Source organism: Hippopotamus amphibius, chromosome 13, assembly GCF_030028045.1.
Source record: "Hippopotamus amphibius kiboko isolate mHipAmp2 chromosome 13, mHipAmp2.hap2, whole genome shotgun sequence".
Lineage (NCBI taxonomy): Eukaryota > Metazoa > Chordata > Mammalia > Artiodactyla > Hippopotamidae > Hippopotamus > Hippopotamus amphibius.
The window spans coordinates 96891917-96918948 of NC_080198.1; the positions used below are offsets into that span (position 1 = coordinate 96891917).

At 33.2% G+C, this 27032-nt stretch overlaps 1 protein-coding gene across 12 annotated transcripts in view; it reads left to right on the plus strand.

Moving 5' to 3' along the window:
- Nucleotides 1–27032, plus strand: part of CPEB2 (cytoplasmic polyadenylation element binding protein 2) — a 64655-nt gene that overhangs the window by 25032 nt on the left and 12591 nt on the right. For 5 of the 12 annotated variants that reach the window (XM_057706101.1, XM_057706106.1, XM_057706102.1 and 2 more), the window contains 4 exons: nucleotides 4977–5027; nucleotides 12437–12460; nucleotides 22530–22700; nucleotides 23958–24047. In XM_057706101.1, the coding sequence (XP_057562084.1) occupies nucleotides 4977–5027; nucleotides 12437–12460; nucleotides 22530–22700; nucleotides 23958–24047 (336 nt within the window). Of the gene's footprint in view, nucleotides 1–4936; nucleotides 5028–12436; nucleotides 12461–22529; nucleotides 22701–23957; nucleotides 24048–27032 lie in introns of all 12 variants that reach the window. The other 7 variants (XM_057706103.1, XM_057706108.1, XM_057706104.1 and 4 more) reach the window with 3 other exon arrangements.

The following is a 27032-nucleotide window of genomic DNA, read 5'->3' on the forward strand; positions in this document are numbered from 1 at the left end:
TCTGTGATTTTTTTTTTTTCCATTCGCTGAAAGAATGTCCTTTCCATGCCCCTCATACAAACACATATTTAGGTTCTGAGCTTTAGATTGAGTTCATGGTTCACATAACAGAATGAGATATTTCATTCATCCACTTAATAAATATTTGAGTCTGTTATGTACTAAGCTCTGCTCTAGGCGCTAGAGATAGAGTAGGGAATAAAAAAGACAAAGTCCTGCCCTCATGGATCTGTTTGAATGAAGGATAGAGACAACAGGGATCAGTGCTCTGAAGGAAGAAATACAGGGTCAAGGGAACAGCAAAAGAAAGAAGCTGCTGTTTTGGACAGGATGGTCTGTGATGGCATCTCTTGAAGACCTAAGTGAAGTGAGAGGTGTAAGCTTTGGTCATTATCTAGGCAAATGCATTTCAGACAGAAAGGAGAAGAAACATACAGATCCTGAAATGGGAATATGCCCGGTATGCTTGAGTAATAGCAGAGGCCACTGTGGTCAGAATCGTAGAGGACGAGGGGCCAAGTGTTTATTCTAAGTGTGGGAGGGTTTTAAGCAATAGAGCAACATGAGCTGATTTAGCTTTTAAAAGGATCACACAGACTGCTGATTGGAGACGAGACTGTAAGGTTATTCTGGCAGGCTGTGCAGAGATGGGGATGGCTTGGGCCAGGGAGACAGTGAAGGAGCGGGTGAAGAGCAGTCAAGTTGGTCTGTATGTTGGTAGTAGAACAGTTGACAGATTTGTACACAGATGAGACTGAGTGAGGAGTAGAGGTAACCCAAGGTTTGAGGATGAGCAGACTAATGGAAGAAAGCGCTGTGTACTCATCTGGGGAGATGTGGAGCTGACATGGAGAGTTGCACTTAGAGATATAAATGTGGGAGTCACCTGCTTAGAGATGACATATGGTATTGATAGATAATATCACTTGGGGAGGCAGTATAGGAAGAGAAGTCCAAGGATTGAACACTGGGGCTTTAGCATTTAAAGGCTGAAAAGAGGAAGAAGATACAGAAAAGGAGACTTAAGGGGTGGCTGCTGTTAGAGGAGAACTAAGAGAGTATGGCATCTGGGAAAGGAAATAAGCTGATACCTCATCAGATGGGTATCTTCTTGTTAACTAGATGCTTTAAGTTTGAGAATACACAGGCATTAAGAAATGTTAAGGAAGTAATTGCTTCATTTTATCCTAATTCATAGTTCTATAGCTTAAAAGAATGCTTAAATCCAAGGAAAAATGAAATAAATGTTATAATTTTATCTCTATTTAATAAGTTCTTTTTTTGGTAGTAAGTAGTTTGGAGAAAGAACTCATATGTTGATATACATCAATAAATAAATATATATATATATATGTAAGTAGGCTGACATTGGCTTAACTTATTGCATGCCTTTAAATACTGCTTTGTTGAAATTTTAGTGACTGGTAATTTGTCTTTACAATTGGTACATTGTAGGCAGTTGTCATATTTCTCAATGTTTTTTGATGCTCTACTATGTATCTGAAATGGCTAACATGAATTGTCTTTTTATATATGTATTATGTATATTATTAAAATCATAATAGACTAATATGACAATTTTTGAGATACTAGGTCCTCTAGTTATTCTTTGACACCTAAGAATAAATATAAATTTTTCAAAATTATTTATTTTAAATTTTATAGTATTTTAATGTAAAAGAAAAAGTACCAAGAGGTAGTATATACCCATTACTTATAAATATGTTAAAACCACCATGTAATTACTATACTGTATCATATTTTCACAATAATAAATAATAGCCCAGTTACCTAAATTTCAGTTTACCCAAACTCATTACTAGAGGACTTTAGTTGTAAGGTTAGTTTCTTCTGGTATGACAGAAAACTCATAAACAACTTAAACAAGATAGAAGTTTTTTTCTTTTACATAAATATAACACTCCTAGAAGTAGTACTGTGATTTCCCTGGATCTAGGGGCCTCTGTCTTGTTCTGCTTTCCTTCACACCCAGCTTCTGCCTCCTGGTCTAAGATGGCTGATTCGGTTAGGCCATTGCATCTGCATTCCAGGAGAAAAGGTAAAGTAAAGGAAAGATCTTCCCTTTTAAGGATACCTTCCAGAAACTTCACTTAGCAGTTTTGTTTTACATCCCACTGGCCACATCTTAGGCACATGGGCACACTTAACTACAAGGAAGGCTGGGAAATGTACTTTTTTTACTCTGGGCAGCCCGGTGTCTGCCCATTGCGTGTCCTAGTTGACTGAAATAGGTATTAGTCTACAACTGCCAGTCTGTGCCACAGACCTTTAGATAATAGGGAGAAATTGGTTTTATAGCAGCGTGGTTCCACACCTGCCAGTGGTGTAACCTTGGGCAAGGTATTTAACATTTTGTGGCAAAGGTTATCTTCACATGGGAAGATAATAGCACCTAACTCACAGGATTGTTGTGAGGGTTAAATAATTGGTTGTGAAGCACTTAGAAAAGCTCCTGACACACCATGAGCCCTCCACTGTTAGTTATTACTATCAATTGGCAGGTTATTAATGAAAGTAATTTTAATACTCTCCCATGTAAAATACAGCTGTGAAAGTAGACTTGTAAAGATTAGTATTTCACTGTGATAGAGGAAGAGTAACTGGGTAATTTCAAAACAATCTAAATTTCCTTATTTCATTTTGGGGTATTTTACTAGTTACACTGAGAGATTTTCTTTGGAGAATTATATTTTAGAACATATTTACATATATATATCCATTTGCAAATAGATATCAAACTTTCCACATAAGGTGCGCCTTTTAAGTCCATTCAGAGGCAAGAAGTCAAAAGACTGTTAGTTATAAGAGTATCTTGTTACCTGTGTCTTGGGATGAATAAAGTGAACAGTGAACCTATTAGAGGATAATTATGTGGCAGTTGAAAGTTGAGTGTCTTTTGAAGTAGAACTAGGCTTAAGGCTTTCCTTAGTTTACTTTTCTTGGAAGTCTTATTTGAATCCCTGGGCTTGGTTACATAGTCCTTTGTGGTTTTTTTATGTAGCATACTGTACATAACTCTCCGCAGGTGGCAGAGTTTATTGAAATTGTTTATTTGTGTCTGTCTCTAATACCACATCATAAGCAGAGACTGTATCTCACTCATCTGTGTATCCTCAGCACCCTGCACTATCCACTATCCGTATTCAAGACTTAAGGAACTTGTTACACTGAACAGAGCAATGCAGGTTACCACTTTTGTAGGGATTTTGATTTTCAATCTCAAGTAAGAAATAACAGTGATTTTTTTCATGGCTTTAAATTGTTCTCTAAATTTGGTCATCTGCAACAAGATGTTTAGAAATAGGCATATTTCCAAAATAAACTATGATCCTTCAGACAGAGTACTGTTCTGTGCAGTTGAAATCCAGTTTAAGAAAGCTCTGCTTCCTAACTCTTTCTGTCTTGTGCCTTTTGTGCATACTCTCCTATTTCTCACTCCATACTACAGTATCACAATAAACTTATTTGTATGTTTTTAGAGTATGACAGCTTTATTTAAGAGGCCATTTAGTTAACTAATCTCATGCTGCATGAAACTCAGGAGTAAATAAGAGGTGGTAAATTGTCCTTTGAAGGACAGAAACATTTATTTTGTTTAACTATGTTGAGTCTGAAAGCAAAATGTGTAGTTAAATTAGAACTCAGTGTGGTGTGTGTATGTGTGTGTGTATGTACATATACACATATATATATCTACGTATCTATTTTAATGTCAAAATTGGATTATCTTTGCCACTTGCTTTTGCATTGGAGATGATCAAATTCTTTAACATAATAACTAAAAGCCAGTAGGAAAAATCTGTTTTGTATGGGATATTTTGGAAAGGATCCCTAGAGTATAAAGTACTTGCTGAGGTGATAAAGGTTGATGCCATTAATCTATACTCCTTACTAATCATGTCAAATCCATTCAGATATTTGTTGGTTCTCCCCTCTGGTGTCAGTGCATTACACACTATCATAGTGTCTTTTTTAAAGGACTGTGCTAAAGGTTGCTAAAATGCAATCTCACAGATATTTAATTTTTAGAAGTTTTCTAAATGGATTTTAATGTACCTTTCTAATAGTCTGTCAGAGATTCAGGCCTTAGAGGAAAATCCTGTATTTTAATGGACTACAAACAACGATCGTCCTCACTATTGGCATTGAATCAAATAAGTGTTATGATACAAAACTGCTGGATAAGCCACAGTTTGTTCATGCATACCTTTTTTCTCTTCCACAGCTATATATGCAGTGCTCTTGTCCCTTCTGTATTTTAGTAAATGCAAAACTCTCTAATGAAGGATGACTCAAAGGAAGTACTATGCTCTTAAGCTTTAATATTTTCGTTTTTTACATTTTTATTTTTGTCATTTATAAACTTTGAACAAGTTAACTTTCCAATATCATTTGTAATAAAACATTTAAGATGTTTCTATTAAACTTCTTTATTTAAATACAACTTATAAAATCATATTGAATTCAGTGGCATATTGTGATGAGTTTTTGCTGCTTATTTTTTACTTTGCTATTTTGGTTGTTTTTTATTTAAGAATGTAAGTTTCTTTCCTTTAAATACCATTTTTGGGGAAAGAGATCTTTAGCGAGAATTACAAACAGATTTGAAAATATTTTTTAAAATTTCACATCCTATATTAAGTTTGAAAGACTAGGATACCTACATTGTTTTCACATTTAAAAAATAAAAGTAAGAAAAACAGGCTTTATTCTATAAGCATTGCTCCGAAATCACATTGTGCTTTTATATTCTAAGAATTAAAATTATTTTTTTTGTTTGTTTTCAATTTTCAAAGATAGTTTTAGTTAATACAATTTGAGCTAAACATTAATTTTTTTATTCCTTAAGAACTGTACTGTGCTCAATAAATTTCTCCTCCTTACTTCCCTTCCATTTTTTTTGCTTTTCAAATAGCTCCATAATCTTCAAACTTCCCTTTCCTGTCTTTTTAAAGGTCGATTGAGCTATCCACATCCAGGAACTGACAATCTGTTGATGTTAAATGGTAAGTTTTATAACAACATTATATGTTTCCAATTGATTTATATAAATAAAGATGATTGAATTCGTTTCTCTAAACCTTCCCCATACACACAAGTTAATCATTTTATAAGTATTCAATATAAAAAAAAAGCTACAACTCTTCCTGTATAGAAAGCAGAATTAGGAGTTTGAGTGTATTCTTACTGGAAAAGCAGTCATGGACAGTATGATTTAATTCAATGATCATGACTTTGGAGACAGTTCTTAGTTTGAATATTGGCTTTCCAGTTTATTGTATTAACTTGGTCAAGTAACTTCCATGAGCCTTAATTTCCCATCTGTGAAATGGGAATAATAATCTCAAGGTTCGTTATGAGAATTAAGTGAGAGAATATTTGCAAAGTGCATAGAACTTATTCCTTATTATAGCACTTATGTCTGTTTTCAACCAAGGAATATACTGGCAATTCTATAAATATGATAGTCACAGTAACTTAGTTTATTCTAGCTAGAAAGTTTACACAGTGAATTTTACTCTGGTGGAAAAGAATAGATAAACTTTCATTAAAGTTTTCTTTCTGTTGGACAACATTGCATTCAGTGTCACAGTACCTAGCACATCCATGACTGTGGGAGTAGACATGCAGGATTAAAATGTCCTTCACAAAGGTATTTTAAATCAAAGGGCAGGTCTGAGGAGAGGGAAGTAGGCTGAAGAAGGAATGGTAAGGATAGTATAGGACTTCCTTTAAAATACATAATTAATTTACTGGCTTGGCACTTCTTTTTCAACTAAAGCTTTGTTGAAAAAAGATGGCAATGAAGTTGAGAAACAAAGGCTAAAAAAACAGCCAATGTAAAGCTAGACCATGTTAAATTCTAGTGTTAAGTAAAAACTAATATTAAGATGAAAAGATAGGAATAAAGTCCAGGCTACCTAGGAGATTGTAAAGGTAGATAGGATTTTGCAATGAGAGAAGTAATTGAAGAAGCAGAGCATTAAGTGAGGTGATAGATTGATTCATTCAACATTTGACCCCTTTGTATTGAGTCACCATCACATGTCAGCCTAGCCTGAGCACTGGATTATCTGTTCATGAGGATCTTCAGAGATGGTTAGGGTACAGCTGTCAAGGTGTTAACAATGGGGCCAGAATGTGCACTCTAGGCTGAGGCCATGTTCAGGGTAGACCTTACAACGGTCTAGTTGTCTACATTTATGAATTCAGGGAATTATGGGGTTTCCATAGACTTTGACCAGAAAGGCAATAGAAATTACATTCCAGGACTTCTTTTTTCTACCATGGAATTAAAAAACCATATCATTTAAGTAGCTGGTCTCTGAACTCTAAATATATGACTAAAAATTATATTGTTGAAATTGAGTTTACAAAACAGAAGATAGGTCATAATCTTTATTACTCTCATGGCTTGATTTATAAAATAGTGATAGCTTTAGATAATGATAAATTTTTAATATATTGAGCCTGACTTCCTTAAATTCTTTTCTTTTGGAATAGTCTGTGTGGTAAATAAAGATCATTCACATTTCTATTTTAACAGCTAAAAAAAGCAATTCAGTTGAAAAATTTGAATTTGCATGTTTCACGTATTCTATTAAAATCCATCTTAAGGAAAGTACTGTATGAGATAATTTGTTAGATCATTCACAGATGTTCTTAGACTGCTGAATACATAGTAAACTAGGATAATTCAGAAATATATCGTAATCACAATAGAATGTGTTGGTTCCACGAGCAGAGCTTAATAGCCACACTATTTTTACAGCTTATACTTTTGGTTGCACTAAACATTATTAAACTAATTGACTTCTTCAGCTGTCTAAAGCCTTTATAAATAATCTAGATGTTAGGTTGAAAGTGTTTCATCACATAGTAGACATAAGCATATTTCATTGAATATATATTTTCAAAGTCATATTTTCAAAACTGACTTTGAAAAAGTAAAAATCATGTCCTGTGAATATATGAAGGAATTGGATCTGTTTGGAGAATATAAAATTAAGGCAGGCAGGAGTTGCATCTTGTGGACAAATCTGTTTTTTTATTATGTGAGCGTTCTTCACAGAATGCTATTTTAGGGCTACAGTACATACTCAGCACAGGAAGCCATCCTGGAAATTCTGAACTGCTTCTGGCAATGGACTAGGGGAGAAGAGTGATAGTGAAGCTAGGACATCAGAGGTGTCCAGGCCAGTAGAAACAATTTGATCCAAAGAGAAAAAAACATACTTCGCTCTTTTGGAATCATCGGTTAAGAGGAAAAAGCAAGAGCAGAAAATTGGGTATATTTATAGGGTAAGGAAGTATTTGAATATTAAGGATTTAGATAATTTTTTGTAGACATCAAGGTTATTGAAGAAAGAAATGAGAATTAAGTGATGTTAATACCAAACTTCTGCCTATACTAAATTATAATTAAATATTATTGTCTGATTAAAGAAATTACAGCATCTCGGTACATAGACCTGCTTTTTAAATTGTTTTTTTTTTTAGTTTGTCACAGATTTAAGTCACTATTAGGCAGTTGATTAAATAAGTTGTATTACTTAACCAACAAGCATAGCTAATATTATTGACTTTGAAAATCAGTATTGGTAATAAATTATACATCAGTATTTCTTTTGTGTGGTGGTTTAGTAGTGGTTTGTAGTGATTAGTACCACAGACGCTGGAGCCAGGTTATCTGGGTTTCAACCCAAGTTTGCTATTTCTGTCTAACTTCCCTTTGACTTGAGAGTCCTCATGTGTAAAAGAGAGACAGCATGCTGCCTGCCTCAGGGGGGTCTTGTGAGAAGTGAGTGGGTTCACTCATGTACAGTATTGAGAACAGTTCCTGGAAGTCACAGCTTGTTGTGGCGGTGGGTGATGAACAGTGCAAAAATGACTTTGAAAGAGTGAAAATCATGTCCTGTGAATAGATGAAGTAGTTGGATCTGTTTGGACAATATAAAATTAAAAGAAGACATAAGATATTTTCAACTGAAGAATGTTATGTACAGTGGACAAAGAAGCCTTGTTTTATGTTATTTCAAAAAGTTAAACTAGAACCATTTGAAAGAAGCTATATAGGGACAAAATTTGAGTCAGTAAAAGTGAAATGACTTCTCAAGCAGTGCTTCCTAAAGTGTGGCACACTTGCCCCTTGTGGTATCCAAGATGACTTTTGATGGTGCACAAATGCATGTTAAAATAAACACATGACTATTACAGTTTAAGAACATTCCTTAGCAAATACAGAACTGACAGAAATCTGTGATGTTACAGTGGTGCTAGCCTTGATTGAGTCCATTAAGAAATAGCATATAAATATGGGTATAGTTGTTAGGAAGATAAGGCAAACATTTTAAAGGTTTTGTGATTCTGTCTTCCTAATTAATTAGCATTATGGCTAAATATCTAAATGTTCCTGTAAGTAAGGGATAAACAGGGACTGGAATAAAGGTCAGGAAGTTGGTCAAAATAGGTAAATCTATGAACTACCCCTGGCAGATACTTTTAACTCTGAGCCTCTGTTTACTCCGATATAAAAAAAGTTATAATCCCACACCTGTATGACTCATGAAGTTGTTATATAGGTTTTTTTTTTTATTTTAACAATAAAAAAAATGCCATAAAAATGTAGCTGCAAATACGCTCCTGCTTCTGAACAGACCATGTTCCTCAATTCAGTTAGAAATCCAGCTGAATTGACTGGTGGACACTGCCACTGTTGAATAATTCAAATATTGTAGAAGAGTCCAAATTTAACATTCAGAAGTAGTTTTAGGGAAGTCACATTATATAGGAATGGGTAAACTGTCTAAAAACCAAAGGTTTTACTGTCTGATGTTAGAGTGATGGCTTTAATGTTTACATATATAACTATGTAAATCTTATACTTTTAATTATCAGCAGGAAAAAACAAAATAAAAAATGTTTAAAAACACCCTGCTTTTCCACAGTAGTAAGGAGCAATACAAAATAATGTATCATTTGAGTATTTGTTTCTATTACTGTAGGAATTACAGTACTCCCTTCACGTGTCTGCCAAGGAAAATAGCTTACATTTTTATTAGTACATATGATATTTCAAAAGGAGAACAGATAGAGCAGAAGTATGGGGAGAGGGTGGCATTAGCAAGCTGGTTTGAAATTCAGATGTGTTGTGATTAGCCACACACAGCCATGTTTGTAATCAAGAGCTTGCTCTACTTTGTGTGTATCTTTTAATTAAGAAAATTTACTCAGTAATGAAATTGTTTTAAGTATATTAAGTCACGAAAATAGGAAACTTGAGTATGCAATCAGTTCTTTTTTTATGCGGATGGAAGTGAAGTAGATGACAGCAGTTTCATTTTGGATCTTGAAAAAGATTATGATTTGGGAGGCGTATTTCCTGCCTTGTTTTTGGCATTTTTAAGAGCAAAAAATAAGAATGTCTTTAGTTTCACACCAAGAGAACTTTAACCTTTAAATATTTCCAGCTAATTTGGTATGTTTACCTATCCCTTCCTCTAGCTTCAGTAATTCAGGTACCACAAACTATAGCTAAGAGTCAGTACATAAGGGCACAAAGGTCCTAAGGAGAATGTTAGAATTATCCTGTTTCTTTTTTAGTAGCTGTGGGTTAGTATCTAAATAAGATCATTGGTAACCCAGGACCAAACTGTAAAGTCCCTTGAATAAGAAGGGTCTTCAGGCTTTTCTCACATCCTTCTTATTACCTTCATTTAAAACAAAGAAATATGTGTGTGTGTGTGTGTGTGTATAATATATATTTTAACACACATGCATGTATATATATTTACACATGTATGTTAAATAGTCAGTTCGTTACTTTTTTAATGCTTTATAAATTTATATACCTGTAATTTAATATTATAGATTGTTTTTATACAACAAATTATATGCTTTTTTTCCTAAATCATATTCTAAATGAGTTTGGGAGGGGCATATTGTTTAAAGAAGTCTGTTTTAATTAAAACATAATGAATACTAGATATTTAATGATTTTCTTTTCTCACTGAGGATATCTGATAATTCAGACTCAGTTACAGTGGCACATATCCCTGAAATTCACATAGAAATATTGGTAGAAAAGTGAGTACATATACCACTGTTTAGCGTGATGGTAGCAGATTGGTTATTTCCATGACAGGGAATGGGAAGCGTTTCACATGGTTTAGCTTCATCTGCAGTCAGTTCTATTTTTGGTAATGTAAAGACTTGGAATCTGAGAGTTGTCCAAAAAATAAGTGCAATAGCTCTTTACAGGATTCTAAAATTCCTCAGGTATGAGATAGTTGGAGAAATTTTCTAAGTAATGTGTTCAAACCTAGAAATGAGATGAAACCTAAGATGCTGTGAACGTCTGTACATATTTTTCACTATTTTAGTATTGAGTAGCCTCAGCTAAGAACATAAAAGCTAAGAACATAAACTGGTTATGATGTCATTAACTTTCTCAATAGATCATGAGTTATGTTACACATTATTACTTCATCATAATTCTTAATTTGACTTTAAATTTGATTAAAACAGTTTCATTTGCTTTATACATGTTTGACTCTCTACAGCCGTGAATGAAATTTCCCAAAGCGAATTTATACTGGATTAATGCCATTAGATCAGGCCTGAGTAATAGGCAGGAAGCCCAGCTCCTAAGACTTACGCTGTGAAGTATTTTGGGGTCTGTTGACCATTTCAGTGCTTAATGCAACTAGTAAGACTTCAGGGAATTCATTCTTCTATAACCTGTTCTTGATAGCTCCTTTTATATTTCCTATTGTCTGATTTTCCATAGTCGGCTTCCATATCTTTGAGACCCTGTTTTTCTTAAGGCCTATATGTCTTAGAAGACCTATACAACAAAATTCTAAATGTTGGTTCCACCCCATCCTCACCCTATATATAGGTCAGGTAGGCTATATATAATCTATATGTATACAGGTTATATATACACAAACACACACAGAGGTAAGCTATATGTAAACTAGTATGCAGGTCAGGTAAGTCTGCCAGTCTCTGAGGTAACTGGAGCTCATGGACAGGTTAAGTCTGCAGTAGATTATATAACTAAAGACAGTAGAATGGCAGGGATGCCAGTGAAGCTGCTTTATAGAAAAGACTGTAATGTAAACCTTATATTTATTGTTGAAGTGTAAATGATTAAGAGTTTTCAAGTTTGATTTTCCTCCTTTTTATTATAAGGAGAACTAATGCTGTATCCTCACCTTGTAGGCACTTCTTTATATTAAAGTCTTAGTATAAAATTTTTTTTAAATTTTGCAAAATCTCTATAATAGAATGTATTTAATGAGGTGAAATGTTCTCCTTTGATCTTTAAGTTTTATATCTTTGGAGAAACTACATTTCTGACAATTTTTAATATATATTTTGATTTGAAATTTTTCAATGTCAGATTTTTCCCGGGCCTAAAAGAAATCCATGAACATGAATTAAGACCTTGATTTTGAGAGTCGTTTTTGGTTTACTGTTAATTCCAGAGTAGAAATACTCATTGTATACTCAGATTTAGGGGGAGGAGTTATTTAAAAGCAAGTTGTGAATTTTATCAAACTGGGACTTTCTTATGAAAAATAAACTGCAGTGTTTTTTATTCATGAAGAATTATGTAAGCTGCTAGTAACATAGGTTGAAATGCTTTCTGCTTTATACTTTTACAGTATTTAACATATGTACTATTCTTTGATGATACTACTGCTGATTTGTATCTGAATCCCTCTAACTCCAGATGTGGAGACATAAGCACTTAGTTAGCTGTTATAAAAATGTACCAGAAAGGTTGAAAGCACTACTAGCCATAATATATCATTAATCGTTTCTTCAACTAAGCAAGTTTGAACATGGATTTATTTCTTTATATTCTATCTAAGCTCTACAGGCTTCAGAGGATCAGTTTAATATTGTTATATCTTTTCATTCTTCTGTGTCTCAACTGACTCTTTCCATGCAGGGCTTGGTATAAAGTGATTTAGATCTGAATTACTAGTTGGATAGCATGTGCTGTATCACTCTTTACAATAAGTAGAAAAATAAGGATTTAATTCAAGTTGTTTCCATTCATTGGGAAAATTATTTGGGATGCTATTTAACCATAAAGTGTTGCATATTCCTATCCTGATTAGATGAAACAAGTATTTATTCATGAAGTTTAATACAAATGAGAATAAATTATATATTTCCTGTTAATTTCACAGTTTTTATACAGTTCAGATGATATGTATATGTGTGCTTTGTAAATATTAAAACGCCATACAGATGTTATGTGATGACATTGTGGTAGCTCTTAAGACAAAGTAGCACTAATTTCCAGAGGCCCACATAGCTTTTCATGTCACAGATATTTGTATATGTGGGCTTATTTTTAGTTCTGACATTTTACAATTTGTCCTTTGTTTACATGCAGCAAGGAGTTATGGGCGAAGACGAGGTAATTCATTTCTGTTTGCTATGGTATAACCGTTTCTAATTGGGTTTTACTGATCAGTGTTGTAATTAATTATCCCAGATTTATTATGCAGTGTCTGGAAACTCACAGAAAAATTGTATTTTGATTTGAGCACTTACTTGTCAAAGTTTTGAATCCTAAATATCTTAATCTTTAAAGTACATTTTCATACTAATATGGTTATTTAATAAATTTTTCCATTTTAAACTGTCCAGATTTTAACTCTTTTTAAAGTTATTTGTATATCTTTTAAAATAAACTTGCTGTTTATAGTTTTTTAAGAGATGTGTTTAATAAATACTAGCAAAGGTGACATGCTCTTTCAATCTGTAACTGATTGTCTTCTCTATGGTATATAATTTACAACTCTATTAGTGTTACGTTTGAACTCGGTTGAAAATAACAAATACCAAACAGATTACTGTTAACACTGATATATAGAAATCATGTTGTGAATACTTCTCTGTGTCATCTAAGAATATAATCCTTTCTCTTTCCCTCTCTCTAACATCGCACATGCGCACACATACACACACATTTTTTCTCTGTCCCACAGAAGTCTTCCCCTCTGGGTTCTTGTTATCTTAAGGAAAAGACTAGGACTGTGTGATGCTGTACTCTTCACCTTCCTAGAAAAGCAGCTGCTTAAACTTTGCTTTTTTTCCATGGCTTAAACTTTGCATTTTTTTTTCATGTGCAGAAATTGATGGGGAGAAAAGTAGATGTGATGATGGGATGAGAAGAAGCAAAAGTAACTGTACACTAGATATATCCTCTTAGTGACCAAGAGTCATACTAGTAGTTGTTGTAAGTGCCAAACTGAATAAAAAGATTTTCCTTGACCCCTAAAATCTCCCTTGAGGCATGGAGGATAGACAGTAATAATAGTGCCTTTTGATAAATTTTATGTATGTGTGCCAGTTATTCAGTTTCTTTTTATCTAGTCATGAGTGTGTTACTTTGAAAACAGACAGGCAAAACTATCACCATTGATGACAGAAAGTAGTATTTTATATTTCTAAATAGTATTTCCAGTTTTGTATTTCACGTTGCCTGAATCTAACTTCGTTTTCAGAATCTGGTTTCTTCCAATGCTTCACTGAATCTCTTGGTTCTTTCTTTTTCTAACTAAAAAATTAGAGGATATAGAAACTCAAGACTTACTGAGCTGAATAACTTTCTAAAGATTGTTACTAGCAACTGAGAAGAGGGGAAAATTGAGAATTTTAGTACCTATTTTCAGTTTTATTGACCATCTTATTTCACTATGTTATTTTAGTATGGAACTTCAGTTCTCTTGAAAAAAACCCATTTACCAATCTGTGATTTTTTAGGTATTTTTGAAACTATAGAGCAATTTAGGATTCTTTTCTTTTTATACACTTTTCATGTTTTAACCTTAGTGTGATTTATGTTTAATCTGATTTGGTATACTCCAATGTAAATATCACGATCTAGGAAGTTCTTGGGAACAAGGTATAGGAAAGTCATGTTTATCTTTTTTTATCTCAGTTTAATAGTTGTAGACTGTGACTATAATGTTAAGAAAAAGCAAAAATTTCTGCTTTTAGAAAGAAACTTGCTACTACTCATATATATCTCTGTCCTCTGGGAGCCATAAAGATTTCCTCTACTTCAGAGGAAAGATCTCACATGGTTTTTAAGGCTTTTGATAGAAGCCTTCTTTAGGACAGAACTGACAGTTGTCACACTTATATGGCTTAGTTTGAGGGGGTAACACCTGAGTTTTCCTCTCAAGTTACATGGCATTAGTAATTTTTTTAGTTGGTCCTCTGTGAATAGTAGGAGTCTGCTTTTATAATTTTGGATTTGATGGTCAGATGAAAATATCCTGTGATAAACCATAAGGGAAAAGAATATATAATACATATAATATATAATTGAGTCACTTTGCTGTACAACAAAAATTAACACAACATTGTAAATCAACTATACTGCAATAAGTTTTTTTTAAAGTATACCCATTAGAAATAACTTTTTAGAGATTTTATTTGCGTTTGAAAGTACTTTAACACAGTAAGTAATAAAACATAAAAAAAAATTTAAAAAACCCACATACCAAAGGAATGACTCAGAAAGAATTAGAAGTAGCCTGCCTCTCTTCCTATTTTCTACTCATATTTTCCTCTTCCTATGCTAGATGTTATATCACTATCACATCGATAACCTTTTAACTACCAAGGGCCCCTTTTATGGGTTTCATGTTTTAGATTTGGTCCATCAAAGGAAGTCCATTTATTCGTTTATTTAAGTCATTTTTCTTTTCAAGAAAAAGAAAAACTCATACACATCAGATCTGTTGATGTGGGATGTGCAACACTGAGCTGATATAATTTTTGCCAAAAAATAAGACATTGTTCTTTACCAGTGCAGTGGTGGGTGGACAGTATTATTTTCTCAAGGCATTTTGACTTTATAATCTAGTTTAGGAAGAACTATTTTTTCTTCTTACTTTTGTCACCTTTGACTCACCTTTAAGCTCAGACACAGAGTAGCTGTATTCATTTAAAAGATTTCCCACTTGACTACAGTAACACCAAATTACTACCAAAATGATTTGATATGTTTTAATATATAATGTTAATATACGAACTTTAAACTAAACTGGCTGCAGATATTAATATGTGAAATATACTTTAGGAATAATCAAAATTCAGTTGTGCTGAAAATAATTAAGAAAAAGCAAAGATTTCTTTCCTTGCTTTTCATTTGTATCCTTCCCGTACTCCTATGTATTTCTATACCCAAGGAGCCATAAAGAGTTCTACTTCGGCACTGCCTGGGGGCCAGGATTAGAAAGGAGAAAGACTCTTACATCTATCTTCTGTATTTATTGTCTGTTAAATGTTTATTCCACTCTAAGAGTGAACCTACTGGTCTGAGCTTGGAGTAGGTTGGGAGGTTATAAAGGGAGGTATGAAGTGTAACTTAAACTCTATCTCTCAGTCTAATTGCATTCTTCCCTTTAATAAAGGATTAAAGGGCTGCTCTACTCCAGAAGGAGTAAAAAATATATCGAATATTTTAAAAATAATAGAAATAAAGAACCTACAGTATTTTAGTTAGTGGTGCTAAACACCACAAAGCAATCTTTCTAGCAGGCAAGCCTAGAGCTTTAGTTAGTAGATTTTAGTAGCTTATACATGGAATGAGAAGATAGGAGAAATACTTTTTTTTTTTTTTTTTTTTTTTGTATATTTTTTTTATTGATATTCCTACCTTTTATTTATATATTTATTACTTTTTTACATTTTAAGCCTATTAAAGGGAGTGAAATTATGGAGGTTTAACTAGAGAGGTTGGATTTATTCATACTGTGTATGTAGCCATTCATATTCATATGCTAAAATGAATAAAGAATTATTAATAATACATTATACTTAAAATATTGCTTAAAAGTTGACCTAGGATTTTCTATGATTAGATTTAATTTCAACTCATTTGACTCTTTAACAGTCTTGTGAAATAGCCAGGGTAAGTGTATACCCCCTAATATAACCAGTACCAAATCCTTTTATGATGACATAAAGGCTGAAAATTTTCATCTTTGATAAATACTTTTTTCACATTTTTATTGACTTATAATTGCATATCATATTATACTAGTTTCAGATGTACAACACAATAATTAAGTATTTGTGTGCATTACAAAATGATCACCATGAAAAGTCTAGTAGCCATCTGTCACCACACAAAGTTATTACAGTATCACTGACTATATTCTCTACCCTGTACATTACATCTCTGTGACTTGTTTTACAACTGGAAGTTTGTACCTCTTAATCCCTTTTACCTATTTTTATTTCATTTATTCCGCCACCTTCCTCTTCTCCAGCAACCTCCAGTTTATTCTCTGTATCTATGAATCTGTTTCTGTTTTGTTTTGTTTATTCACTTGCATTTTTTTTTTTAGATTGCACATATAAGTGAAATCATACAGTTTCTGTCTTTGACTTATTTCATAATACCCGCTAGATCATCCATGTTATCACAAATTGCAAGATTTCATTCTTTTTTTCTTTTTGGCTGAGTAATATTCCATAGCATATATATATACCACATCTTCTTTATCCATTCATTTGTTGTTGGACACTTAGGTTGCTTTCATATCTTATCTATTGTGAATAATTCTGCAGTAAGTATGGGGGTACATATATCTTTTCAAATTAGTCTTTTCATTTTCTTCAGATAATACCCAGAAGTATCATTACTAAATTGTATGGCAGCTTTATTTTTAGTTTTTTAAGGAAATCTCTGTACTGTTTTCCATAGTGCCTCCATAAGTTTATGTTGCCACCAACATTGCATGAGTGTTCCCTTTTCCCCACATCCATGCCAGCACTTGTTATTTCTTACCTCTTTTGTATTAACCATTCTGACTGGTGTGAATTGGTATCTCATTGTGGTTTTGATTTGCATTTCCCTGGTGATTAGTGATGTCAAGTATCTTTTTGTGTATCTGTTGGGCATCTGTGTGTCTTATTTGGAAAAATGTCTATTCAAGTCCTCTGCTTATTTTTTAATTGTTGGTGTTGTTGATAATTGAGTTGAATGAGTTCTTTATATATTTTGGATATCAACCCATTATTAAAAATATCATTTGCAAATATTATCTCCCATTCAGTTGATTTTTTCATTTTGTTGATGATTTCCTTCACTGTGGAAAGGTTTTTATAGTTTGATGTAGTCCCATTTGTTTATTTTTGCTTTTGTTATCTTTGCCTGAGGAGACATATTCAAAAAGAAAAATATTGCTAAGACCAGTATCAGCTTACTGCCTGTGTTTTCATCTAGGAGTTTTAGGTCTTACATGTCAGTCTTTAATCAATTTTGAGTTTATGTTTGTATATGGTATGAGAAAGTAGTTCAGTTTCATTCTTTTGCATGTAGCTGTTCAGTTTTCCCAGTGCCATTTATTGAAGGGACTGTCTTTTCCCATAGTATATTCTTGCCTTCTTTGTCATATAGATTAATTGACCATATAAGTGTGAATTTATTTCTGTGCTCTCCGTTCTTTTCCATTGATCTACATGTCTGTTTCTGTGTCAGTACTATACTGTTTTGATTATTCTAGCTTTGTAGTATAGTTTAAAATCAGGGAGCCTGATGTCTCCAGCTTTGTTCTTCTTTCTCAAGATTGCTTTGGCTGTTCAAGGTTTTTTTAATTTGGTTCTATACAAATTTTAGGATTATTTGCTCTCGTCATGTGAAAAATGCCATTGATGTCTTAATAGGGATTGCATTAAATCTGTAGCTTGCTTTGAGTAGGTATGGAAATTTTAACAATATTAATTCTCCTAATCCATGAGTACAGTATATTTTTTCATTTATTTGTGTCATCTTCAGTTTCTTTCATCAGTGCCTTATAGTTTTTAGAGTATAGATCTTTCACCTCCTTGTTAAGTTTATTCCTAGGTATTTTATTCTTTATGATGTGATTGTACGTGGGATTGTTTTCTTGCTCATCTCTTTCTGATAGTTCATCATTAGTGTGTAGAAATGCAACAGATTTCTGTATATTAATTTTCCTGATAACTATCAGAGAATGGACAAAATCTTCAAAGCATGGAAAAAAAAAAAAAAGCCATGGTAATATTATAAGACAGGGTCAGCAAACTGTATCCCACAAACCAAGGCTTCTGATTTTTTTTAAATGAAGTTTTATTACAACACAGTCTTGTCCATTCGCTTTTTGTCTGGTTGCTTTGGAGCTACAGTGCTGACAGTTGAGTAGTTGCAACAGAGAATGTATGGCCTACAAAGTCTAAAATATTTACTATCTGGCCCTTTACAGAAAAAAATTGCTAATCCCTCCTTCTTGAAGAGGCTGACCTACCTACTCTACACCTATACCCAGCCATACCAATTTTTAAAAGAAACAGTATTTTACTGAACTTAATTTTAAGGCAGATATGTTATGTCTAGAAATTAATTTACAAAGACATACAGGGTACTAGGTTTTAATTGATTTTTTTTAATTAAATATCATTCATTCTCTATGAGAAAAGGACACACCTATTATGGAGGCAAAATATTTGTAAGTAATAAAATGTACCTTATAGCTCCCGTCTCACTTCTTTGTAGAAACATGCCTGATAGTGATTCTATCTGATTAAACAGATGGTGCTTGAGAGAGATCAGTCCTGGACCTATTTCTGTTGTTTTGATAGCTTTTTTAATCCTTGCATATGAAATAAAAATCACACCATCACACTGGTGGGTTATTTATCCCAGTAGAGTGGCTGTAATCTTGAGGATGGTAGGAATATTCATTCTTAATAATAATAGTTTGTTTTGTGTTTGCTTTTTATAACAACAATCAGTAAATAAAAGTACAGGTATGCATTGAGATCAAAGAACCGTGCTTAGCTTTAAGCTATAAATTGACTAATTTTGTACAAATGTTTTCTTTTCCTCTCCTGGTGATTTTAGTTTTCTTTTTTATTATGAACTTGATGAACTTTGCTTAGAGGTATATTGATTTTTTAAGTTTTCAAAGAGCCAACTTTTGCCTTTATTCATTTTTTTTCACGTTAGTTTGTTTCCTGTGTCATTGATTTTAGTTTTTTTATTTCCTTGATACTACTCTCTTTGTATTTAATTTATTATTTTTCTATCTTTTTTGTGACAGAAAGTAGGATTATTTATTTTAAGCATTTCTTGTTTTCTAATATACATCTAAAACTATAAATTTTCCTCTAAGTAGCTCTTGCTACATCCCACAGACTTTATATTGTGATTTCATTATCAATTTCATTCTTTTGAGGTGTAAAAACCTGACAGTATACCCTAGTTGCAGAGCAAAAAAGGAGAACGGTAGTTTAATTTTGGTTGAAAACTGTTGTAAATATTTTAGTCCAAATCATTTTATGATCAAATTCTGTTTTTCTCAGCACATATAATTTTACCTTTACTGCCAGTCATTTCCATGCCTCATTCTTAGAAAGTATGTTAAAGTACATGCAAGACATAATTATTAAGCAGTTCTTCTTTTATAGTCATGTTGATTTGGGTTATAGGGAAGGATAATTGGAAAGATAAAAAGTAATATTTTTGTTGGTTATATATATTTAGTTAACTCCTCTTTTAAACGAATATTTAACTCTATAACTTTTATGACTTCTGGAAAGAAAATGGTTATAATTTTCCAGTAATGAAGATTCTTGTTATTTATGGCCAGGATGTGACATGTTCCTAGCCTTTCCGTTACATCCGTTGTTCAGCTGAACTTTGGTTAACAGATTTTAGACATACAGATTATAGATTTTGATAGTTATTTTACTAACTGTAGTATTTATTATAGTTAAAATATTATAGTTAGTAATGTAGAATAATTCATTAATATATAATGAATATACTTACAATATTATAGTTAAGAAAAAAAAGTTTAGGTCATCTTGGGTCGCCTCTCTGAAATTATAGTGATTTTGTCACTGCATTCAGTATTTCTATTTAAGTATAGCCATGCCTAAAATAAATATAAAATTTGGATTTGTCATTTTAATCAAAAATTAGTTAATATGCTTGCTGTTTCTCTACCTCATCTTATTCCCTTTTAAAATGTAGAATTATTTACTTAAAGTCTAACCTTAGAAAGTTGAACCAGTTTTTCATAATTAATATTACTTTTGATGGCAATCCTTGATGAGGTTCATTTTAAGGAAAATAGTTTCATTTTGAAGAGCTTTCTTTCCGTTGATCACAAAGAATATTGACATTTGTTTTCCATTGGTCTTTATTCCTGATAGCAAAGGTATTGGCAAAGCTAAATATTCACAGAGTTACTCAGTGAACATGAGTATCTTTCAGAACATGGTAAATTGAATTTGAATCTGCAGAGTAATTTCTGTTTCCTATACCAAATATGAGCTTTCTCCCTATTTTTGGTCTTATAAAATTAAAATTCTGATATCTAACATCTAGCTAGCTATAGTTCACAGACACGTATCCCCCTCCTCACCCCAACCCCAATTCTGTGCGGACCATCACATTTCAGATTGTCTTTGTTCATATGTAACTACCATCATTATGGAGCATACTTTTCCAGACAGTAACACATTAACATTTCCTGTCGGATGTTTATAACTGTGTGTGTGTATATATATATATATATTAAGACACATGCTAAGTATTATATGCATTGTCTCCTCATTTCAAAAAAATCCTTTGCTCCATCTTGGGGGAGAAAAAAATTTGCCTACATCCTTGTTTTTGCTTTTTCTTTCTCTAATAAACTTCATTGATGTCTGTACTTTACAAAACTACATGCAACTTTACTAATATCGCTGCCTTCAAAGATCATGCATTTCCTCAAATTATCATTTTCCTTAAACTTTTCTTAAACTTCTTTTCTTAAGAAAACGATAATTTTTTTTCTTCTTTCATTGCATTATTTGGTGCCATCACAGTAATATTTTGGCTTCCCTCTCAGCACTCCTTTCTGGACTTCTTTGGCTATTCCGTTTCTTCCTTGTCAATTTCTTAAGGGACTATCCTTATCATTCCTCTCTGAAGTTTTTATCAGTTATGTTACAAAGAACCTTAAACTGTCATCTCTGTGGAGTTGACTCCAAATTATTTTCTCAGAAATCTGACTTTTTTCCTTTCTCCACTCCATTTGCCACCTCCTACCATGCATTTACTTCTGAACGTCCCATCAGCATGTGAAACTTCACATATCTAAAACCTGTTTCCCTTTCTTGTAGCAGTTTCAGGTCTTTACTGTCCTTATATTTATTTAGTTAATGATTCTTATTCATATTCTAAGACCTTCTTTTGGTTCCTGCTTTCCATTCTTTTTCTTCTGTTTTGTTTCCCATCTACTTTTTGCTGCTACAGTTACCTCCACTGTCCATCCTTCCTGAATTTTTTGAAAAACTTCTGATCTGCTCATTTCCAACCACCTTAACCACATTTGCCAAGATAAGTCTTCCTAAAACACAAGAAAAGTTATAGTCTTGCTTGAATGCCCATATCCAGTTTTGTTTTGTTTTTTTCCATCACCTACTAAGTAAAATGTCTCCTTTAGCCTGGCAGTCAAGACTAGGTATTATGGCTAACCTCAAATTGCTTTTCTAGTTTTTATTTTCCTTGTTTCTAACATGTTTCAGCCAACCTTGACTATTCTCTATTTCTTAAATAACTTCATTTTTCCTAGTTATGTTTCTCCTCCCACTTGAAAAATTTATTCAGAACCATGTTCTTACAAATGTTTCTACTTAGAAATATCCTACCCTCGCTAACGCCCTCAGTAAGTACAGCTACCTTTCCCTTTTTACCACAAATGCTACCCAGTTTCACTTGGGGATTTAAGACATTACTCATTTATTAGATTTCTCCCTTCATCCAACATAGTTGATCTGAGCACTTTAAAGACTCTAGTTTACTAGGTCGTTTTATTTTTTTGATCCCCACAGAGTCTAGCGTCAGGATTGCTGCAGAGGATTACACAGGCTGTGCCTATACAAGGGTGGGGCTCAGATGGGAACTGAAGTCCTAGAGGGGTTGCCTTTTTCTCCTCTGCACATGTGCAGAAGCCCTGTCTACCCTTTCATATAATTGATACATGTGCGGTAAATTAATTCAAGTAAATACGTACAGGTATTACTTGGTCAGGCTTTTGTGCTTACTTAGTGTAGTCTGCAAGTGGTTTTTTGTTGTCTTCTTATCTATTTAGCCTGTGCCATTTCTTTCTGCCACCAATTTCTAAAAGGTTTCTCCCATTCCACATCCAGTCTAACCATCCCCATACATCAAATTCTTGCTGCTTTCCATAAAAAATTGAAGTGATCTAGTGTTTGTTTGTGGTGAAATTGTTGTCATATGACCATGTTTATTTCTAAGTCATTCCTCAGACAACTTCTCTTAAAAACAGGTAATTAAACCTTTAAACTATCTGAATTTTCCTTAATTTTTTTATGCCTATGTCACCTTCATTTTCAAGCTTTTGAATTTGTTGTTTCTCTTTTTGTGCTGACTTTATCATTTTCTTAGATCTGAGATTCAAGTTATATTTGTTCTTATATTTTAGGTCGCTCTTCCCTCTTTCCAATAGATGATGGCTTGCTGGATGATGCTCATAGTGACCAAGTTGGTGTCTTAAATTCACCCACATGTTACTCAGCTCATCAAAATGGAGAGCGAATAGAACGCTTCTCTCGAAAAGTTTTTGTTGGTGGTCTTCCTCCAGATATTGATGAAGGTAAAATAATGATTTGCAATATAAAAAACAAACCTGAAAATTAACGTGAATGGGGAAACGGAATTTTTTTCCTCTAGAGATTTTAAGTTGAAATGACTATCCATCTCTGTTTAAATATTTTGTTACCTGCTGAAATACAGAGATAATTGGACAAATAACTGTTTGTTTCTTTATATATTATGCTTATTGTTACTGTGAGCATTTTTTTGTAAATAAGATTTTCAGCTGGTTCATATCCCATTTATTTTTTTCAATATAGAACATATTTGAATACATTAAACTTTTTGTTTTATATATTTATTAAAACTTTTAAAACTTTTTTGTATGACCATAACGTGTGCATGCACGGGCACACACACAATGAATGAAAGGTAGCCAGCCATGAAAGTTTACCTGTAGTGCATGGCGGTCAAAAATTCAACTACTTTAAAGCTAAATGTGCTTTTAGAAAAATAGGTAAGAAAAGAGGCTATAAAACCCAAGCGAGTAATGGAAACAGTACATAAACAGGAAATTCAGGTTATACAAAGGCTAATAAGCATATGTAAAAATTATCCTATGTAATAATAACAAAAGAAAAATAATTCGAGATTAAAAATACTGAAACTATCAAATACGTGCGAAGCTGTGGGAAATCTGCCACTCTCACAACTTACTAATAGAGAATTTGGGGCAATTTTTTCAGTTGTGATTCAAATATTCTATGCGTTAATCAGTATAATAAAGTTTCCATGTGATAAAATAACATAGAACATGTCACTGGATTTGACCTGTATGTCTTTCAGTGAAACTACCTGGCATGTCACTACTTTAGAAATATTATAGCTTTATGTGTCTTGTTTCAGCAGACCTTTTGTTCCTACAATATTTTACTTTATCAAGCAGTAATAGACCTCTTCATGGATCTTTAACTAGATATAATGTTGGCATGATTTTCAAGCCAATGATATTTATGATCTGGTATACTGTAAATCCATTAGTGTCTGTACAGTAGTATATAAAATTTTAGAAGTCACACTGAATTGATTATTCTAGCCGATGTGCTACTTGGAAATTATTTTGACTAAAATAGCTATTAAGTTTTATGTATCATTTTAATGAGGATATTAGACATGTTTCTAGTTTTTATGTTTAGTTTATCTTAGGCTATTTGGTACTTTAAAATTTTAAATCTTCAAAATAACACATAAAATATAGGATTTTTTAGAATGAATCATTAAAACTGATTCCTAATGCATATTATTGTACTTTCTTAAGATGAAATAACTGCTAGTTTCAGAAGATTTGGGCCTTTGGTAGTAGATTGGCCTCATAAAGCAGAAAGCAAGTCCTATTTTCCACCAAAAGGTAAGAGATTTTTTGTTAATATTTGCTAGGGAATAAGTTATATGAGAGCTAAAGGGATAGTATCAGTTACTTTGTGTTTTCTTTGCTTTTAGAATTGAATATGACTACACCTTTGTATTAAAAACTAATAGAGTAATTTGTAGAGATTGGTAACATGTATCAGGTGGGCAGAATGTTTCTGAGAATTATTCTAGTTCCACTTTAAGCCAGACAAGAATCATAAGAGACTTGCTATGCCTTCTCTGTAATGATTTGAACATTATTTCAAAGCTTCATATCAACAAATGTTTGAGTATTTTCTCTGTCTAAGGTATCATTCTAAATAACTTGGGTACCGACATACAATGAAGTGTCTCTGCTCAGTGAAATTAAGAAATGTGTAAAGTGAGAATAAAATATAAATCTGTGAATATTTTAAGTATTGCAAGATGTATGTAAGTTTTCCAGATAATAGCAGATAACAACAGAGCAGTATATATACTCTGTTGGTGAATTTATATAGAGAGGAAAATGAATGGTCATAAAAATACTCAATTACATAAAGAAATAGGATGTGCAGAGGATGCCTAGTGGCATTAGTTACATATCACCAGGATACCACTGTGACTGGTCAGCAGAGTACAAGAATCACAAATTGCACTAACATTCATTTAAGCAAAGCAGTGCCACACTGTGTGGGAAGAGGAAGGCTCACCTACCCAGGGTAAGAAGGGGAGGCAAGGGGGGAGAATTGAACATGAATCCAGTCAGTCAGATTGCTAACTGCAGATTCTCAGAAGTGAATAAAAGATAAGGGGAGGTTGAAAGACTAAGACTTTACTTTGAATATTATTGAAATATAATTTTAGAAATGAAAAAAAAAACACTGTTAACATTCTCAAGGCTGAGTGGATTTTCAAACTTGGAAAAAAGACTCCAATAGATCTATTGAATAATCTGATTTTGGCTCCAGGAAAGGAAGCATGTTAAGAGTTATTGGCATACAAAAACTAGCGAAGGGTTTCTGGGGATAAATTACATGGGCCGTCTCTACTTTTTGTCATTGAGAATTTTGGAACTTCTATTAGTGGTTCATGGAGTTCTTTAGGGAAATGAAATAGTGTAGTGATTTTTTTTTTAATACCTTTAGATCTTATACTTACGGAATCCTTCGAGCCATGGATTCTGGATCCCAGGCCTCTATGAGAATCTAGTTAAAGCTATGGACCTCTCTTCATATACTCTAAATTTGCATGTGATTTTGGAGTTTACTGGACCTGGAGGTCCTGAATCCTTGGTTTAGGGAGAAAATTAGCTCCATATTGATGTAGATGTTCATTTCCTAGCTTAGTTTTAATCCATTGTTCACAGTGTTATGATCTTGTCCTTTTATACAGTTTATTTTACTGAGTGTTCAATAAAAATGCCTGTTGGTTTCTAATGTTCCTGCCTAAATTACCATCATCCCTTGTCTGGACTATTTCAGGCATATGACTAGTCTGTCCACATCGCTGGCTATCTCCAGTTTTTCTCCCCCAGTCTGAAAACAATCTGATGGTGCTACTCCTTCCAGTTTAAAACCCATCAATGGTTTCTCTTATTGTTAGGATAAAGGCAAAAATGCATTCTCCTTGCCCGCCCTCCCCACCCCATTTCTTCACCCAGTATTGCTTCTTGTTTCTTTCTGGTTCTGCAAACTGGCCTTGCTCTCTCCTGCCTCAGGACTTTTATGTTTGGTGTTCTCTTGGCCTGAAGGCTTCCACTGTCTCTTCATCTATATATCTCCTACTTGTCTCAGCTAAATGTCAGTTGCTGCTGGGAAACTGTTCAGGACCCACCTAGTGGGGTCAAGTCCTCCTATTGTGGTTCCTCTTAGAACTGTGCCCTTTTGTAGCACTCCTCACAGCCGCAGTGTTACAGGTTTACAGTCTTATAAATATGTGTCCACTCTATTAATGTCAGGCTCCTCCGTTAGTCTCTTTGACTGCATCTTTACTCATCTTTGCATTCTCAGTAGCTCATAGATTGACAGTTGCCTAAAGATGATATAAACAACTATAAGTACTATAGGATAGCTTATCCTTTGACCTGAAGCAGGTGAGTGAAAGCTTCACTGAGAAATTCTGAACTAAATCTAAAAGATACTATGCAATCTAGGTGGATTAAAAAGTTGTTCAATAGAGTTCCAGGCAGGAATTGAAATATAATTTTAGAAAGATATTAGAATTAGTTTTTGCTGAGACAGATACACATTTCTGCATGGGCCTCTTGTTCATATGAGGGGTGGATTGTAAACCTAGAAAGATAGCTTGGCACTAATTTCATGAAACAGAATAGTTGCTATCTTTGTTGCTATTGCATTATTATTGTTATTGTGGTTTTTGTGGTAGTTGTTAGTTTATTTTTGCAAACCGAAAACAAGAGAAACAACAAAAACATTAGCAGTGACAATTCATAGTATTTTGGTACAATTATAGTTAATTGTACCCATTGCCAAAGACCAGTGTTCCTAAACCTGGTGCTTTTAAGCATTTTTGTCACTGCCCTACTTCATCATTTTCCATGGTTTGGAAAACACTGGTGTAGAAGCATCCAGTTGACAAAGCTACCTTGTAATTAAGGTGATGGTTTGAGCCCTTGGAGACTGAGCCACCCTTATACATACTCGTCCTTTGCAGTGAATAAGGTTCACCCTATGTAAACATTAGCTTACACTAATAAATTTTAAAGAACTTTTAGATGGTATTTTTGGTAAGAGTATTTTAATATTTAATGGCTTGCCTTAGCTAGATCATAATTTACCTGCCATGTTGCTTAATTAGTTTTTGTGATACAAACATTTCTTCCCTAGTAATCACAAAAATTAACAAGCAATATTAAAATATTAATATTAGAAATTAACGTCATAAAACATAACATTAAAAATAGACTTAAAATATTACTTTAATAAATTGGTCTTATATCCCCTCAATTATTACAAAACAGTTACAGCTCTCAGAACCTTAG